This window comes from Callorhinus ursinus, unplaced genomic scaffold (genome assembly GCF_003265705.2).
Source record: "Callorhinus ursinus isolate GAN/ISIS: 27379988/994484 unplaced genomic scaffold, GSC_fseal_2.0 scaffold23, whole genome shotgun sequence".
NCBI classification, from domain to species: Eukaryota; Metazoa; Chordata; class Mammalia; order Carnivora; family Otariidae; genus Callorhinus; species Callorhinus ursinus.
Window position 1 is genome coordinate 26,519,477 of NW_027397085.1, and position 16,605 is coordinate 26,536,081.

At 50.2% G+C, this 16,605-nt stretch overlaps 1 protein-coding gene across 3 annotated transcripts; it reads right to left on the reverse strand.

Annotated features, from left to right (window-relative positions):
* Nucleotides 1-734: 734 nt before the first annotated feature.
* DELE1 (DAP3 binding cell death enhancer 1) lies at nucleotides 735-14,758 on the reverse strand. 3 transcript variants are annotated; one of them, XM_073905537.1, is made up of 14 exons: nucleotides 14,598-14,753; nucleotides 14,020-14,182; nucleotides 13,405-13,519; nucleotides 13,187-13,310; nucleotides 10,699-10,849; nucleotides 9,582-9,743; nucleotides 9,240-9,328; nucleotides 9,010-9,106; nucleotides 6,380-6,522; nucleotides 5,385-5,543; nucleotides 5,199-5,291; nucleotides 2,859-3,024; nucleotides 2,085-2,324; nucleotides 1,181-1,318 (listed from the first exon to the last, which is right to left on the reverse strand). In XM_073905537.1, exons 2-13 carry the CDS (start codon nucleotides 14,042-14,044, stop codon nucleotides 2,086-2,088), a joined length of 1,563 nt encoding a protein of 520 aa, XP_073761638.1. In that variant the 5' UTR covers nucleotides 14,045-14,182; nucleotides 14,598-14,753; the 3' UTR covers nucleotides 1,181-1,318; nucleotide 2,085. The 3 variants fall into 3 exon arrangements, with proteins under 3 accessions (XP_025708020.1, XP_073761638.1, XP_025708019.1); XM_025852234.2 differs by lacking the exon at nucleotides 14,020-14,182 and having other exon boundaries at nucleotides 14,598-14,758; XM_025852235.2 differs by lacking the exons at nucleotides 2,085-2,324; nucleotides 14,020-14,182 and having other exon boundaries at nucleotides 735-1,318; nucleotides 14,598-14,758.
* Between the last annotated feature and the right edge of the window lie 1,847 nt (nucleotides 14,759-16,605).

A 16,605-nucleotide genomic window follows, 5' to 3' on the forward strand; every position in this document is an offset into this window, starting at 1 on the left:
TCTTTCTTTCTTTTTTTTTTTTTGCAGAGAGATTAGTGCACTGTATAACTTAAAAACCCGAGCTTTAACCAATGTGTGTACGGAGCCTCCACCGGCATGGGGCCTTGTGCTAAGTGCTGAGGGTACCAGAATGCAAAGACAACAAGGTCCCAGAGCCCAAGGAGCCATCTGTGGGAGGCCAGCTGCGTGAGGGGACCAGCATGGGGGTGGGGAGGCCAAGTGTGTAAGGCAGCCCTGGAAAGGGAACGGCAGTCAGGGGGAGGCGCTGGAGCTGGAGGAAGCCAGTGGTGAGAGGAAGGTGCTGGAAAAGTGTGGTAGGACCCACTAGAGGTTGGGGGGAGAGAGAGAGGTAAGGAGCAGAGAGGGAAACACAGACAACCCTCTCCCGCCCAATTCCTCCCACCTTTCAACTAGCAGAGCTGGGTGGTCTTTCCCATTTGAACAGTTACTAGAGGGTCTGGTCCTCAGTCCTTCCCCACCCCCACCCCAACCGCATCTATGCTATTGAACTTGGGCTAACATCCAGAAGCCAGGGAACAGCTATGCACAAATTCGGTAATTGGAGTCATTAGCGTTGACTCAGAAATCATTTTTCCTAAGTCTCTCTCTTGGAGAAGCTTTTAAGACCCTTCAAATTGGTTAATGGAGAGTTTAGAAATGAGGCTGGAGCCTCAGCTTTCAGCTCCCCCTGCCCAACCCCCTGCTCTCCCCAACATACTCAAGGGCAAGAGTGATGAGATAATCCAGTATCTATTTTATTAAACTCCCATCCATTTCTGGCATACCCTTCACAAACAAGGATCTCGAAATCTACCCTTCCCTGCTGCAAGTCTCCAGGTGCTCAGTGTCCACTTCCTCCCTCACACCAGCTGGAAGACAAGAACACTTTCGCGTAAAGCTACAGTGTGAACTGGCGCAAAGGAGCCCCAGGCCAGGAGTCAGGGGGCCTGGGTCTTCTCCTGGCCTGCTGACTCATAAAGCCGGTAAGCGTGGGCACCACTCCTCCTCCTTGGGCTTCAGTGAGGACCAAGGTCCTTTCTGCAGCGAAATGGCACACACGGGCTGTAGGGTAGAAGGCAGACACCAGTGTCTTTGATTTACCACTGAGGAAACAATGTAGCGGGTCAGGTCACTGCTTCAAGCTGACATGGCCAGGACCTGGGTCTTCACACACTTTCTTCTTCTTTACTGTGCCAGGGCAGGTGCTTAAGATTCTTTGGGAAGGTGAGTAGATAACTGGCCTCTGTCCTGGGACTCAAGTTGCGGTAGCTCTCTGAGAACCCACAGGCTTCCTTCTTTAGGGCTGAAGTGAGGTGGTCTGAAAAAGTCAAGCAGATACGTCAGGCATGTAGGCAAGAAACTCGTTCCTTCCAAATCAAAGGTGAAATGGGAGATGATCATGAATCCGTAGATGACCAAAAGTGAATGTTGGGTCTCATCTTGAGAATGGCCTGATTCAGTGTTCTCTAAGCGTTAGCCATTCATGGAACCACCCTCATGGTTTCTGCCACCTCTCTGGACCTGTGCTCCCCTTTATCCAATTTCACAATGTTTTTCTTTAAATGGATTACTTATAATTATCTGTGAAACCACGATGTGCTAGTCACATTTTTACATTATATATTAAATATCCAACTACTAAGACAGAAAATATTGAGTACCTAAAATCCTCTTGCGAACCACCAGAGACACATATATCAGATGTTGGCAAAAACTGATGCAGTCTGAGCCTGAGGAAACTGAGGCATGGGAGGAAATAGGTAAGGGGTTTACTCAAGGTCCTAAGCTAAGATGTGGACCAGGGCCTCTGGACCCTTCAGGACAGTTTTTCACAGGTCACTGAATGAATCCCTTTGTGCTCAGAACCAGAAATCACTGTGAATGTTCCCACTTCTCATCTGGGAGGCTACCAACTGGGGGAAAGGTCAAAGTCATTTATGAGCCATGCACTTGAAATTGCTTGAGAACCTCAGCTCCCACTGGCATATCCACCTTGGAAAGGGACACTGACACCTGTTTTTGTTACCATCCAACCTCTCCGCCCAACACCAGTGAGAGGCACCAGTGACTAGGTCTTATCTTACCTTAGCCAAAACCCAGTCTGACGGGACTCCTTTCCAAGGGGTAGTTGTGCAGGGGGAGAGCCCTGCTGGGGGTTCCCAGGCTGGCTCCGAGATGCCCACTTCTACAGAGGAGGCCAAGGTTCCCTGTGCTCGAGGCGTGTGGGAGGTGGGAGGCTCCTGCCAGCAAAGTGTTGAGGCTGTGCAGGGAGGGACTGGAGAAGGACTTCAATCCTCTAACTGCCAGGTCGCTGGGGCCCAGGGCTGTGAGGAGAGGTGAGAGCAGCTCTTACTCACCCTGTGGGTTCCTACTGTGGAACAAGGACTTCTTAAAGGACTTAGTTGCTTCCGGCATTGTTAACCCAGGCCAGCCCGAGTGGCTCATGAGTGAGCAGGACTCTGAGAGCCCTCGAAGGGTAATTCAGGGCAATGAAGCGGTATCTCGGGCTACCGTCTCCCCTGACAAATCATCAGAGCAGCTACCGCTTCTCCAATCCCCGCTGTGTGCCGGGTTGTGCCAAGCCCTCTAGAGTCATCTCATTTTATCCTTACAACCCAATGAGTGAGGTATCAGTAGTACCCTCACTTTCAGAAGTGAAGAACCTAAGGCTCAACGACACTGAGTCCAGGGTCAGTGACAGAGCAGGGGTTAAACTCAGCTGTGTCTGACTCAAGAAGCTGTGCTCTCACCCATCATTGGGGCAGGAAATGGCAAGTGGTCCAGGGGCTACTGCCTCCCCCTTCTCTGTCACAGGGTAATCAGCTCATGGGCGGGAACCTGTTGGCCTCGGTACGCACCTTTCCCTGCCACCTCCACAGAAAAGAGGTTCCGCAACCTCTCCTGGGCAGGTTCATTGCCCAGAGCTGCTGACTGCTGGTAACATCTCACAGCCTCTCCCAGGTTCCTCTGCACACCAAGGCCCTTCTCATAGCAAATTCCCAAGTGGTACCTGCTCTGGGAGTCCTAAAGAGGAAAACGGACAGACACACAGATATGCACACATGCGGGAGTGAAGAACTGAACCGCGAAGCCAGGAGGAAGGTGGAGGAGTCAGGCAAGCTGGGACTTCATCCATGCAGGCTCCAGGCCCAGTCCCGGCCCTCCCTGTACCAAGGGATCTCAAGTACGACGAGCCAGAGGCCCGGAGTTTGCCTGACACAGAGGAGTCAGGGATCCTTCTGCCCAGGGAGATTCGAGCCGTGGCAGCTTCTTTTGCCGAGGCTGGTGCCACAGGCAGGGACAGAAGTGAGGGCCCCAGGCAGCCCAGCCCAACTATGGGGAACCCGGGACTCCGGCTCCTACTTCAGCTGAAAGAGCCAGGAGCAAGAGTGGAGGCTAGGCTTCCCAAAGGCCCTGCATGCCTTTCTGAACCTCTCCCAAAGTGCTGCAAAACATGTGTTACAAAGAATGTTCCTCCTTTGAAAGGTTAAAAGGCCCTGGGATCCTCTCTCCTCTGAGAACTAGGAGGCAGTAGCAGGTAGTGCTTTGGAGCACTGCCTGGGTTCCAGTCACGGCTCCACCACCTACTGTGGAGGAATCTCGGGCATATTATTCTATGCCTCTGTGCCTCGGTTTCCTCAGCTATAAAATGGGAAATAACAACAGTACCTACCTTACTGCATTGTTATGAGGATTACATGCGTTAATACGTGAAAAGTGCTTAGATTACTGTTATTATTACTTTCATACCTTTAGCTGCTCACATCATTAATCTCTCCCTCTTTGGGGAATATTATTGTTATATTCAAGCCCCCAACTTTAAAAAACAAAATACTCTGTTGATTCCCAACCACGGTCCCATTTCTCTTCTACCTTCTAGCGTTAAATTTCTGGACAGGGTTTCTGTTACCTGCATACCAAAGTCTACGTAATAAATATGGTGGACTCATAGCCATAGACCAACTTAGAAACAGTACCAGACACTCATAAGGCCAAAACACCCACCCTGCCACACTGCTCAGTATAAACCTACAGAGACACAATTCCTTCTGTGCCCAACACCGTGTTACCTAGCAATCCTTTGCGCACTTCTCCTTCCAGCGTGCTGGGTGACTAAAGCAGGCCAAGGGGCCCCCGGGCTTGTCCAGCACATGAAGAACATGAGGAAGACTCTGGGGATCTAACAAGGAAGGCAGGTTCAGAGGCAGTACCGGCTGGTGACACCGGTCCCCTTTTGACAGCAACGACAGATAACACCGAGTAAAAATAAAGTATTCTGATGCCCAAGAGTTCGATGAAGCTATCATTGTGTTGGTCCGAAAACACAGACGAGCAGGAGCCCCTATGCAGGGCAATTCTAGTCCATGCACATGGCTTGCTTTAATCCAGGAGCCCTGGTCCTCCAAGAGGCCACCCCCCAAAAAATCCTGGTCAAGAAACCAGAGATGCCCTTTTGATGACTCGCATAGAAGGAAAGCGCTGAGATCTCCTCCATTGAAGACACCTAGTTAGCTCCGTATTTCCAAACCCCCTGGACCATGTTTTCCCCGGAATTACTTACGAACACCCCATGGAACTAATACTCGGGAGAACACACTCTGGGTCCAATGGATTGGCTGGATGCCAATGCCCCCTTACATCTGCCGCTCCCCAAACTGCTCTATGTCTTTTGACTTCCTTGAACTGCACCGCTCATGAGGACGCACCCTCCCTGTGCGCCGCTTACCAAGTGCTCGCCCACCCGTTACCTCAGATAGATTGTGATCCTCGTAACAAAAACAACCCTGCGAAGCAGCAGACAGGCGAGGCAGTCAGTATTATCCCAGTTTTTGAGATGAGGAAAACAGGAAAACAAGCAGCCACCGGCCCAGCAGTGTGCTGGTAAATGTAACAACGGGCTGTCCAGTGCAAGAAGCCCTGCTTTGTTGCACTGAGTCATTTCTGTGCGGCAAATACTCCTCCCATAGCTGATTTTAAGGCACCAGCATCTCCTGCAGACTGGTGTAAGCCAGCTCCCATGCACCACTAGACCTGCCCAGGGGTCACACAGAAAGTCAGTGATAGTTAAGACTTGAAGCTGGCTCAGTGTGTTCCTGTCGGCCGTCTCCTGTGCACCCTGGAGCTGGGTACAAGTTCCCAAATCCCCTCCTTCCTCAGACTTGATCCCCCAACATGCCAGGACGCTGGAGATGTCCTACCCCATTGTTGGCTGCAAGCCAAAAGTATTTCACAGCTCTCTGCTCATCCAAGTGTGGCTCCTTGGTGAAAAGCACCCCAAGGAAAGCTTGAGCCTGTGGTCAGGGAGGAAGGAAAAAGGTTATCTCGGTCACTTCCCGGCCCCATGTGCTCCAAATGCCCAGGAGAGACCCCACCCGGGCACTCACCTCTCTCAAGCCCGAGTCTGCAGCTTGCTTCAGCATGGACACTGCCCTCTGCTGCTTAGGGCCCCCCGCGGAGGCCGGGCCTTGCAGCAGACACCTGGCATAGCGGTACTGAGCCAGGCTGTGGCCCTGGCTGGCAGCCAGCTGGTAGGAAAGGGCTGCCTGGAACAAAGGGAGAGACCCCTAGTCAACGGGCACCCCGGCAAGCCAGCTTTCCCTTCGAGTGAAATTTGTAAAAATTATTTTAATTAAATAGGACATAATCAATATAGATTAGTCAGAAAATACAGATAGGCCAAAATTTCAAAATACAGATAAACTGAAAATAGAAACATGAAATCCCAAGAAATTCTGCCTCCTAAAGATCATTCTCTGCTCACCTTTTAGTTTACAGCTCTGCAGGTTTCTTCCCACAAACCCATGTATGTATACGTACACGCACATACATTCACACACACACAGACACATATAAATGTATGTGTGTCTAACAGGGAGAAAGAAACAGAATGAGAGAGAGAACAACATTCACAATTTTGTAACCTATTTTTTTCACTTAACAATACACCAAGAATGTCTTTCCCAGCCAGTAAATATAGATCTGGTGCATCATTTTTAAGACCCACATAGATATTATTAACCAATTCACTATTCAAGGAACTTCAAATTCCTTCCTTCTTTTTTTTTTTGCCATCATATACAATTCTAAGAAATCCACTCTTGTATATAACATCTCTGTGTTCTTATCTTACTTGTTTAGAATGAATTAATCCATTCACCAAGGTAAGGTTCTAGGTCCTGAGGATACAGCTGCAAAGGAGACAAGGTCCCTGACTCCTTTTAAATCTAAATTCCTAGAAGTTAGGAGTCTCTTCTTTTTCTCTCGTGGCAGAGAGAGAGAAGCTGTCTCCCCAAGCCCTGTCCACTGCTCATTTCTGGAGGTCAGCTCTGGACAGTGCAGCATGGGGGACAGGCCTAGGGACAGGGAGAAGGTGCAGTACCTTGCCAAGGTCCCTGGGGGTGCCTCTGCCATGCTCATGACACAAGCCCACGTTGTATTGTGCTTTGCTGTAGCCATGGTCTGCTGCTTTCTGGAAGTAAGAAAAGGCTGCCGAGTAGTCCCCATTCCTCATGTTCTCTGTCCCTGTAAGAAAGCACGGGGTGGAAACACAGCTTCCTCTGTGAACGTCCCCATATCCTTGGCCAGATACTCAGAGGCTGCTTCCTTTCTTTTTGGTGCTAGACACTTTGCATGTTTCCATCCTCCAAATGTTTCACTGGTTTGCCAGAGACATCAGTGGGTTCCGTCCTCCTATACAATATCCTCCTCTTGGTGACAGCATCCCGATCTACCTTCGGGAGCAGCCCCCCTTCCCCCCGCACCCGTGCTATCAATCAATGCGCCGTGCTCTTCCCAACCCATAAGTCCCTCACTCAGGAGTCAGTCAATCTGGTTGAGGCGTGAGAGAAAACAGCTTTTGTAGGTTTATTCTGACAGCAGCACTCTGAAGATACTGTCCCTAAGTTACTGCCCCCGGGACGCCAGGAGCTACCCTGATTCCTGTTCTTTCTGCCACGTGGCAAAGTCGATAGATCTCAATGGATTCCTTCTGTGCTTAAGTTAGCCAGAGTGGGTTTAGGCTGCTTGTAACCAACTAAACATAACTAAACAAGCAAACAAACGAAAAACAGAGACAGGGCTGGGCACGCCGACTCCCCATTCAAACCTTTGCTCAAGCTGTCTCTCCTGCCTGGGGTATCTCTCTGCCTCCACCATCAGGCCTTCCCATCCTGTTTCTCTGGAACCTTCAGACCACACTCTGGCTTTAACACTCTTTTGGTATTTACTTAATATACAAGCCTTTTTCTATGAACTAAACGGTTTCCAGAGTACAAGCCCTGTCTCCTCAATTAGACTGCAAAATCCTGGAAGCAGAAGCAGAAAAAGAATGTAGAAGAAATAGCTTTGCATAGGGTGAAAGCTCTATACAAATGCAAAATATGATTATGGTTTCTGCTCCCTTTGTGTTCTGCCACACTGCTTAGCATTGCTGAATAAATGAATATGTGAATGAAGGAATGGGCAAGAAAATTCTCAGAAGAGGCTGTCTGCCCATCAGAATCATAAAAAGCTAATGAGGCAGAAGCCAGGTTCCATTCAGCCTGGAGTGAATTAAAAGTCACCTACCTCCCTGCTGCCTGAAAATTTGCTGTCCAGGATTCACAGAGCCCTCTGTCCTTGAGAAGACTCAAGAGGGCGAAGGATTCCACCCCGTGCCTGCCCATTCCCCACACTGGCTCCCTGATCATCTCTCTTCTTTGTCTCCTCTGCCTCTAACCTAAACCAAGCTACCATGAGGCTTTGCTATGCCATCAGCAACAGCTCCAACCCAGTCTCCGGTTTTCTCTGGCATCTCTGCACTCCACATCTGTCCATACAACAGCCAGAGAAATCTGAAAAAGTAAATCAGATCATGTGATGGCACCTCCTCCTACTGCAGTGTAAAACCCTCCACTGGCTTTGCTTGCTTCAAAAAGCGACACTCCTTGCCTGACCTGGCCCCTCCCTGCTTTTTCTACTCTCCTGGTGATCTCTGAATTCCAGCCACACTCACCTTTCTTTTGTTCCTTTAACAAGCAAAACTCAATCCTGCCTCAGGACCTGTGTACTTGCTGTTTCCTCTGTTTGGAAAGCTCTTTCTCTGGATGGAAACAAGACTGGCTTGTTTTTGTCAGTCAGGTCTTAGTGCAAAGTTCTTCTCATTGGTGAGGACTTCCCCAAGTCACTGACACATTCCCTTATTTACTTTTCTCTATAACACTTACCATCATTGGAAATTCTCTTGTTTGACAATGTATTGTTTGTCTCTCCCCTCCACCCCAATTCACATGTCAGCTCCATGAGAGTAAGGACTCTGTCTTATGAATCACTGTATCCCTGAAACCTAAAATAGGGCCTAGCGAAAGGTGAAATTTGTACTAAATGAATCCCAGCTTCTCCCCCATCTGCCCATTAGCTGAGTCGCCACATTGAAAGGCCTGAAACTTAAGCCAAGTCACCATGAAGAACAGGACAGATGGTGGGGGAGCACCTGGAATCTCTGGATGTGGGTAAGAAGGTCCTGTCTGTGCACTTGAGGGCCTGCTCCAAACCTAAGGAGCCTGTTCTTGCCTAAATGTGTCAGAAAATGCAAGGTATCCTCCAAGATTTCTCTTCTCCTTCTTACACAGTAACAGAACTTTCAGGTAAGCACGTGGTTATTTAGCTAAAGGCGACACTTCCCGGGCTCCTCTGCAAGTAGGTGCGGCCATAAGCCTACATTCTGGTCAATGGTTTGTACAACTTGTAGGGTGGAAAGGAGTGATGCTTTAGCTTTCCCACCTTTCCCCTTCCTGAAAAAAGCTGGAATAGCCAACCTGGACCTTGAGATGGAAGCCAGTTTTAAGAACGGCAGAACCAGGAGGATGGGTCCCTGACACCACTGTGCCACCATGCCACATTTGGTCTACCTACCCGGGCGAAAATAAACTCTCTCGTTTAAATTGCTCCCTACCCTAACTCTGTTTGACCAATCCCATACCCTTGCCATTTTCCCCTCCGCCTGCCTTGACGCAAGGTCCACCCAGTTACCCAGGAAGTTGAAAGCAATGGAAACGGTGAGCTGGAAGAGCTGCTGAATGGAAGTAACGGCCTCCTCGAGGGAAAGCGTTTTTGATTTATCTTGCTCCTGAGGAAGAAATACAAAGACTCATCATGAGACAGTTCTTCGGAACTGCCACCTGCCCAGGGGACAGTTCACTGGAACTGCCACCTGCCCAGGGGAATGTTATGAGGATCCAGAGGCCAAATCTGAACAATACCTGTTTTTCTCCAGCGGGCTGAGGCTGGGCTGGCTTTGCCCTGGATTGGAAGCTACCATTGGTGGGCAGGAAGCCCAGATCACTGGGATCTGCAAGGAAAATGGGTGACACCCAGTCAGGGCAAAGGAGAAAGTGTGGTTTCTCCTTTTCTCCCACTGTGCCAGTCTCCCTAGCCCCTCCAGCCAGCGCCACTGCCAGGAAACAGAATCATTCTGAAGTGCCCCAGAAAGCAGGGGCCTGACAGGAACGATTCCCTTATCGGGCATACGAAGCAACAAATGTCCATCTGCCCAATTCCCCACCCCCTCTACCTCTGGCTGATTCTAGAAGGTGGAAACATACCTTCCTCAGAGGGACCCTGAAGACCGGATGCCCTCAAGGAGCTGTGTGAAGAGAGATTCTTGGGCTGAGTGGAGGCTTCTTTCTGGCCCAGCCCAGGTTCCCTGGGACCAGTATGCCTGGGAGCTGGGCCATCAGGGCTGGGGAGGATGTGTCTCCGAAGTGCTGGAAAGACCCAGTAAGAGCAGTCACATCAGAAGGGGATCAGCTCGGTTTGCTTGGGCTTGACTGAGGGTCCCCTGAGGTTTGGGGGAAGAATGTGGGATCCCTCTGACACCTCCTTCACACACCTCAACCTCCCTCCTCCGTTTCCTTTGCTGGCTTCCATCTGGAGGGGTCCAGAGGGGCCCCCATTTATGCTGATCTCCTGCCCCGGGTATAAATCATGCCAATGCCTGATTTCTCCCAGTAGCAGGGAGATATCTACCTTATTCACTGTTGTAGCCCCAGCACCTCGCACTTTGATAATAATATCGATCATGATTATAATTATAAGAACAAGAACTTAAACTAATACTTTCTGGGTACTTACTGCGTGCCAGGCACTATTCTAACTCTTTGACGTGTATTAACTCATTTACTCCTCCCAAGAAACCTATGAGGTAGGTTTTCTTATTACCCCATTTTATAGATGAGGAAACTGAGGCACAGGGAAGTTAAAAGTGACTTGTTCAGGGACACAAGACCAGTATGCGACAGCTCTGGGGCTTGAACCCTGACACTAACTCCAGGGTCCTAACCACTAGGCTGTACTGCCTGGGTACCATGGTACATAACAGCTCTCCAATGAAGATCCACTTATTCATGAATGACTAACCAGAGAATGATCCAACTGGCTGAGAGGTAAGCAGGAAGCCACACCCAGGATCTAAAGTAGCCTGTGGGCTCCCTGTGGGGCTCCCTCCATGGAAGGTGAGGGGAGGACATGGGAGGACACTGAAGGGCAGGTGTGGCCCACACCCTGGGTGGACAGAACTTCCTCACATTCCCCTTCCTCTGACTTCAGATAGGAAAGGCAAGGAGCTGCTGATGGCTCTTTTCCTGAGGTGTGTCCAGAGATGCTTCCTGGCCCAGAGAAACTCCCAGCCTAGCCCTCCCGTCCCTGGGACTGAGAACTCACAGGACTGTTGCGGATGCCACAAGGGAGATGAGAGGAAACGATCCAGGGGACGGCGCCAAAAGCAGTGCCCCGCTTGCCGAGGTCCTGCTGGCAGGGACGACTGGAAATGGATCTGCCTTGCCAGCTGCAGGGCCAGCACGGCCAGAGTGCCCTGGGAAAGACAGCACATCAGGGACCCAGCTTTGCACTGGTCACCTCCCTCAGTCTCCCCCTTCAGCTCAGACATCACTTCCTCGAGAAGCCTTTCCTGACGCCTGGCTATGGCCAACTAATCCTCTCCCCAGCGAAGGGGCACCTGGGTGGCTCAGTTGTTAAGCGTCCGCCTTCAGCTCGGGTCGTGATCCCAGGGTCCTGGGATCGGGACCCGCACTGGGCTCCCTGCTTAGCGGGAAGCCTGCCTCTCCCTCTCCCACTCCCCCTGCTCGTGTTCCCTCTCTCGCTGTGTCTCTCTCTGTCAAATACATAAATAAAATCTTGAAAAGAAAAAAAATCCTCTCCCAGTGCCCAAATGTCCCTTAGAGCCCTGGTCACAGTGGTACTTAAATAATCACCTCGACAATTACTGAGCTAAGCTCTGTCTCTCTAGTTAGTCTTAAACGCCATGACGGCAGGAATTGTGTGTGTTTTGCTCACCACTATATCCCCGGAGCCTAGGAGAGTACTAAGATATAGCACTAACAAATACATGCAAGTATTTATTAAATGCATAATAAGTTAATGAATAAAGTTTAAGCAGGCAAAAAGATAATGTGGTAAGCTGCGGCTTGGCCACAAATGCAGTGCAGGTCAGAGTTCCCCATCAGGTTCACTGTCCTTCTCTAGCCTGGGGCACCAGGTCTTCCTTTCCCTCTGCCCAAGCCACCCCACCAGAGACACATTCACAGGTACAGGTTGCTGAAGGTGTCTCGGTATCTCTTCCCTGACAAGTCTGTGGAAGACCTAAGCTAGCTCCTAGCCCAGTGACTGCTTGGTTTTCCCTGTCCCTTCCTGTGCACACCCAAATACTTATTTATGACAACAGGCATTGGGTACACTGGCCGAGACAAGTTACAGTCTCTGTCCTCATGGAGTTTACATTTTCACTGAGGGAGAAAGACAAATTTCGAGTACACCGAGAAATAAACACAATAACCACAAGTTATGCTAAATGCCAAAAAAGAAACAAATCAGGAGTTTTCACAGAGCATAAGAGGGAGGTCTGAGAAGACAGGGCATCAAGGAAAGCCTCTCTAGAGGGCTGATGTGTGAACTGACGCCAGAAGGAAGAGAAGGTGCCAGGATGTAATAAGAGACATGTATCCATGGCAGTGGGGACAGCTTGTATTCAGGCCCTTTCACATGGTCAACAGTGACAGAGCTGAGGGACAGCATCAGGACCCCTGGAATCCAGGCCCAGTTTCTAGAAGGACTCACTGGGGAATTGCTCTAGGACTCAGATCTTTGACAAATTGGGAAAATGCTCTGCTCTCCAGGGTATGCTATGCCCCTAGTCCACAGCTCCACAGAGAGAAGTGGCCCTGCCACGGGCACATTCTAGGCTCCATTCTGCTGATGACACCAATTTACAATGAGACAACTGATGCTCAGGGAAGTCAAGTTACTTGCTCAAAGTATACAGCATAAAAGTGATAGGGATGAGATGTGACAGAAACGAGAGTGATGTGTGCAGAACCTGAATGACGAAGATTCTGCCTTGCTGGACCTAGTGTTCGCTGCTGAGCACCTGACTTTATAGGTCAGAGTCAACAAATATTTTTTGAGCAACTACCATGTACCTGGATCTGTACTAGGTTTTCCCTGTCCCTTCCTGTGCACACTCAAATACTTCTCTGTTACAACAGGCGCTGGGTACACTGGCAAAGACAAGTTACAGTCTCTGTCCCCACGGAGTTTACATCTTCACTGAGGGAGAAAGACAAAATTTGAGTACACAGAGAAATAAACAATAAGCTGTAGAGCATGGTGGCTAAGAGCATGAGCTCCAGAATAAATACGGTTTCTCTACTTCATAGCTGTATGACCTTAAGCATGTTACCTAAAGTTTCAGAGCCTGAGTTCCCTTATCTATAAAATGGAGATTATATTTCCCTTGCAAGATTTTTGTAAGGATTAAAGACAATAATGCATATATAATATTTACATTAATACATAAAATGTCAGCTATTTAGTATTATTCATTGTAAGCTTCATCAAGGCAAGAATCACATCTACCTTGTTCTCTACTGTGTCACTAGTGCCTAACAAAAATGCTCAGAGAATGTGTGAAACAAATAAAAGGAGGAAGAGGGTGGGGGAAGGAGAGCAGCAATATCTCACCAAACAGGCTCCAAATGCCATGGGTTACTCAAACAGGCTCCAAATGCCATGGGTTACTCAAATTTCAAGTGTGGGAACAGTGATGCCCTAGCTCTTGTTTCCAGGCTATATTTCCATGCAGGATCATTCTCATCCACACAGAAGGGCAAGGACAGCACTGGGGAAGCCTTACCCATGATATGGCATCCCACAAGGTGTTTGGGGAAACACGGGTAGACATCCACTGGAAGGCATCCTTCCATCCATGAGACCTTGGGCCCCTCTTTGTGCCTGGGCCTGGGCCATGGGGGCCCGACCTAGATGAGGCAAGAAAGGCTATCAAGTTCTATCCTAAGTGGGAGGAGAAGGAGGCCAGAGGAAGAGATGGGTGACAGAATGGAAGTATCTCACCTGTCAAAGCTGGGGACAGGGACCAGCAGGCTGGAGGAGGCAGCCTGCAGCCCATCTGGGTTGGGGGACTTGGGGGTCACCCCCCGGAGGCCAGATCCCAGCAGACGGGGAAGAGCTGTGTAGAACAACAAAGATCAATCACCTCGACATAAACAGCACTGAGGTAGTGGCAGCCCCACCGATCTTCCCTCTGCCACTTGACAGAGCCCCACTCCAGGAACCGAGGAATCACTGGCATCTGCCTCTGCAGTTCTTAAACAAGGACATACGGGACTCTTTTGCCTAGTACAGTTTCTGAGGTGCCATCCAGAACCAATAAACCAGGCTCATTCAGGGCATATTTTGAAAATGCTCCCCACGTGACTCCGAAGTCCTCCCAGGGCTGACAATCACTGTTATAATAAAATTACCGGGGGGCGCCTGCGTGGCTCAGTTGGTTAAGTGACTGCCTTTGGCTCGGGTCGTGATCCCGGAGTCCTGGGATCGAGTCCCACATCAGGCTCCCAGCTCAGTGGGGAGCCTGTTTCTCCCTCTGGCTCTCTCCCCTCTCATGCTGTTTCTCGCTCGCTCTCTAATAAATAAATAAAATCTTTTAAAAAAATAAAATAAAATTACCGGGGCGCCTGGATGGCTCAGTCATTAAGCGTCTGCCTTCGGCTCAGGTCATGATCCCAGAGCCCCAGGATCGAGCCCCGCATCAGGCTCCCTGCTCCGACGAAGCCTGCTTCTCCCTCTCCCACTCCCCCCGCTTGTGTTCCCTCTCTAGCTGTGTCTCTCTCTGTCAAATAAATAAATAAAATCTTAAAAAAAAAAAAATTACCGGACATTCACACACAAACTCAATGCTTGAATCGTCCCTCTCTAAATCCCGCCTCTTTTCATTGGCTCCGCCTACTCCACCGGCCCCTACTCATCTTTCCCAGACTACGAGCCCTGGCCATTTGACTCCTCCCCTTCCAACAGCCCCACCCATCTCCGTGGCTCTACGCTCCACCCTCTTCCCCATGAGCCCCACCCACACCTCGAATTCCCGCGGCCCCTGACAGGCGGCTGTAACCACGGCTATTTAGACTCCGCCTTCCCTCAACTTTAACCCCGCCCACTGAAGCTTCGGCTCCATCCCCTTGGCCCGTCCTCTTCCTTCAGTTCGAAGTTCCAGCTGCCTCACGACCCGCGGCTCCAACGCCCCTTACCTCGGCCCAGGAGTCGCGGGAGGCGCCACATGTCGTTGCCAACAGCATAGAGAACTCGCAGGCCCAACACACAGGGCCGACCACGGACCGGCGGCTAGAGGGACGGCCCGCCGGGACGGCCCGTTCGCCCTCCGAATGGCCGAGTCCTGAGGAAGCGCTCAGTCAGCCAATTAGAAAGGGGCGCAGCCGGAAGGCCGGCGCTACGCGAAAGGAAGTGGGGGTGTAGGCGTCTTTGGGGCTGACGAGGAGGTGAACTGCGGCAAGGGCGTGGATATGGGCCCGACCTGCCCCTGGAAGAGGTGTCGCTAGCCGCGCGCCAGACAGTGGGGAGGGCGCGCAGCGGCGGGGGATCGCAGGTGGCCGAGCTGGGCCGCGTCCGAAACGGGACTGCGGAGAGGCGGGCCTAGGGGCCTCGGTAGCGCAGGACGGCTTTGCAGACACAGTGGAGAAGCGAAAGGGGAACCCTGTTTCCCAGCCCCGCCACTAGACGAGTCACCGGGGCCGGTGGCTGGAGGAGAGGAGCGCTAGGGTCCGACGAGAGAAGCCCGTAGTCCGAGCTTTGCCGTCCAAGGCCCGCGACTAGGAGATCCGGGCCCGGACCGACGGGGTAGGCGATGAAAAAAGGCAGCGTTCTGATGCCGGGGTCCCAACTCTGGCTCAGCTTTGTGTCACCGTGTAGCCTCCGCACGACCCCTTCCCCTGTCTGGGCCTCAGCCTGCGCGGTGATAGGGTCTGATGGAGTGATCTCGACCAGTCCTTGCTGGCTCGACAGGAACTACCTGAGTGGCTTTCAAAATACCTAAGAGGAGACTCCTCCCACCCCCCCACACACCTGTTAATCAAAGCCCTCCCCAGACCCACCCAATGTTATCTATGCCTTATTCTGTGTGGAAGAGAATGGTTCTGCTTCCACTACACTTGAATTTTTAAATTAAAGGAACTCAAATTCAAATGTAAGATGCTTAGACTTCCACCCTCCTCCTTTCCCCCAGGTACATGACTTTTGGTTGGGTGGAAGTCTACACCTGGGGTAACAGTTTACAGGAATCGCCTACTTTTAGACCTTGGCATGTGATAGGACAGTTGTATTTGTTCAACAATATTTAAGACATATGGCGGCCACCGTCCTAGAATCTGAGCAGACAGATGAGGAAAGAGTATTTGTGGCCTCCACAAATAAACCTTCGAGTGTTTTAAGAATGGCCTCTGGAGTTCCACAAATGGTTTGAATCATAGCTTTTTTACTTCCTAGCTATGTGCTCTTGGGCAGTTTAATTAAGCACTTGAAGCCTCAGGTTCTTCATCTATAAAATGGTAGGAAAAATACCTCATGAAATTGCTGAGGATTAAATAGTACATTTAAAATGTTTAGCATAGCCCCTAGCACATAGTAAGAGCCTAATAAATGTAAGTTGATGTGAATTGCGGTGGTGGAGGAGGTGAGTAGGCAAAAACAATAGATATGTTCCAAAAGAAGCATGATGCTGGGTTATGGGATACTGAGGAAGGATACAGAGAACTAGATGTATTCGAGCTGGACTTTTACATATGAGTAAAGAGTTTGCTAGGTAGAGAAGGCAGAAAGCCATTGCAAGCAGAAGAAACAAAAAATAAAGGCCCAGGAGTGCAAGTATTGGGAAACTATTCAGAGATATCCTTGTTTTGGGATTTGGGGCAGCCACCTTTCACATTCCTTGTTTTGCTGCCTCAAAATAACCAGCGTGCTGGTTTGGCTCTGTTCTTCCTCCTGGGACTTCTGCACCTTTCTTCCTGTCAGCCTGTCTGCAGTTCTTTTCATGCCCCCAGGCTCGGCCACATCCAGCTCTTCAGTGACGACTCCCCAACTGTTTGAGCCCTCACTGCTCTCCGCTTTTCCCAATTCCTGTAGCACTTAATTTCTTACCACACAATTTAGCAGTAATTATATGTTGCCCTGTTATTTAATTATCTCATTTGTGTAAGTCTACTCTCCCCAGTTCTTTCCCTCAGGGGAGGGATGGCATTTTCC

What these genes read in the sequence shown, in the direction of transcription:
- DELE1 (XM_025852234.2), bottom strand. Translation starts at nt 14,628, where the DNA reads ATGTGGCGCCTCCCGCGACTCCTGGGCCGAG. An exon ending in CATTGCTTTCAACTTCCTGG is followed by an intron (nt 6,523 to 9,009) that starts GTAACTGGGTGG and finishes GCTTTCTTACAG; the next exon opens with GGACAGAGAACATGAGGAAT. An exon ending in TGTGGAGGTGGCAGGGAAAG is followed by an intron (nt 2,325 to 2,858) that starts GTGCGTACCGAG and finishes CTCTCCTCACAG; the next exon opens with CCCTGGGCCCCAGCGACCTG.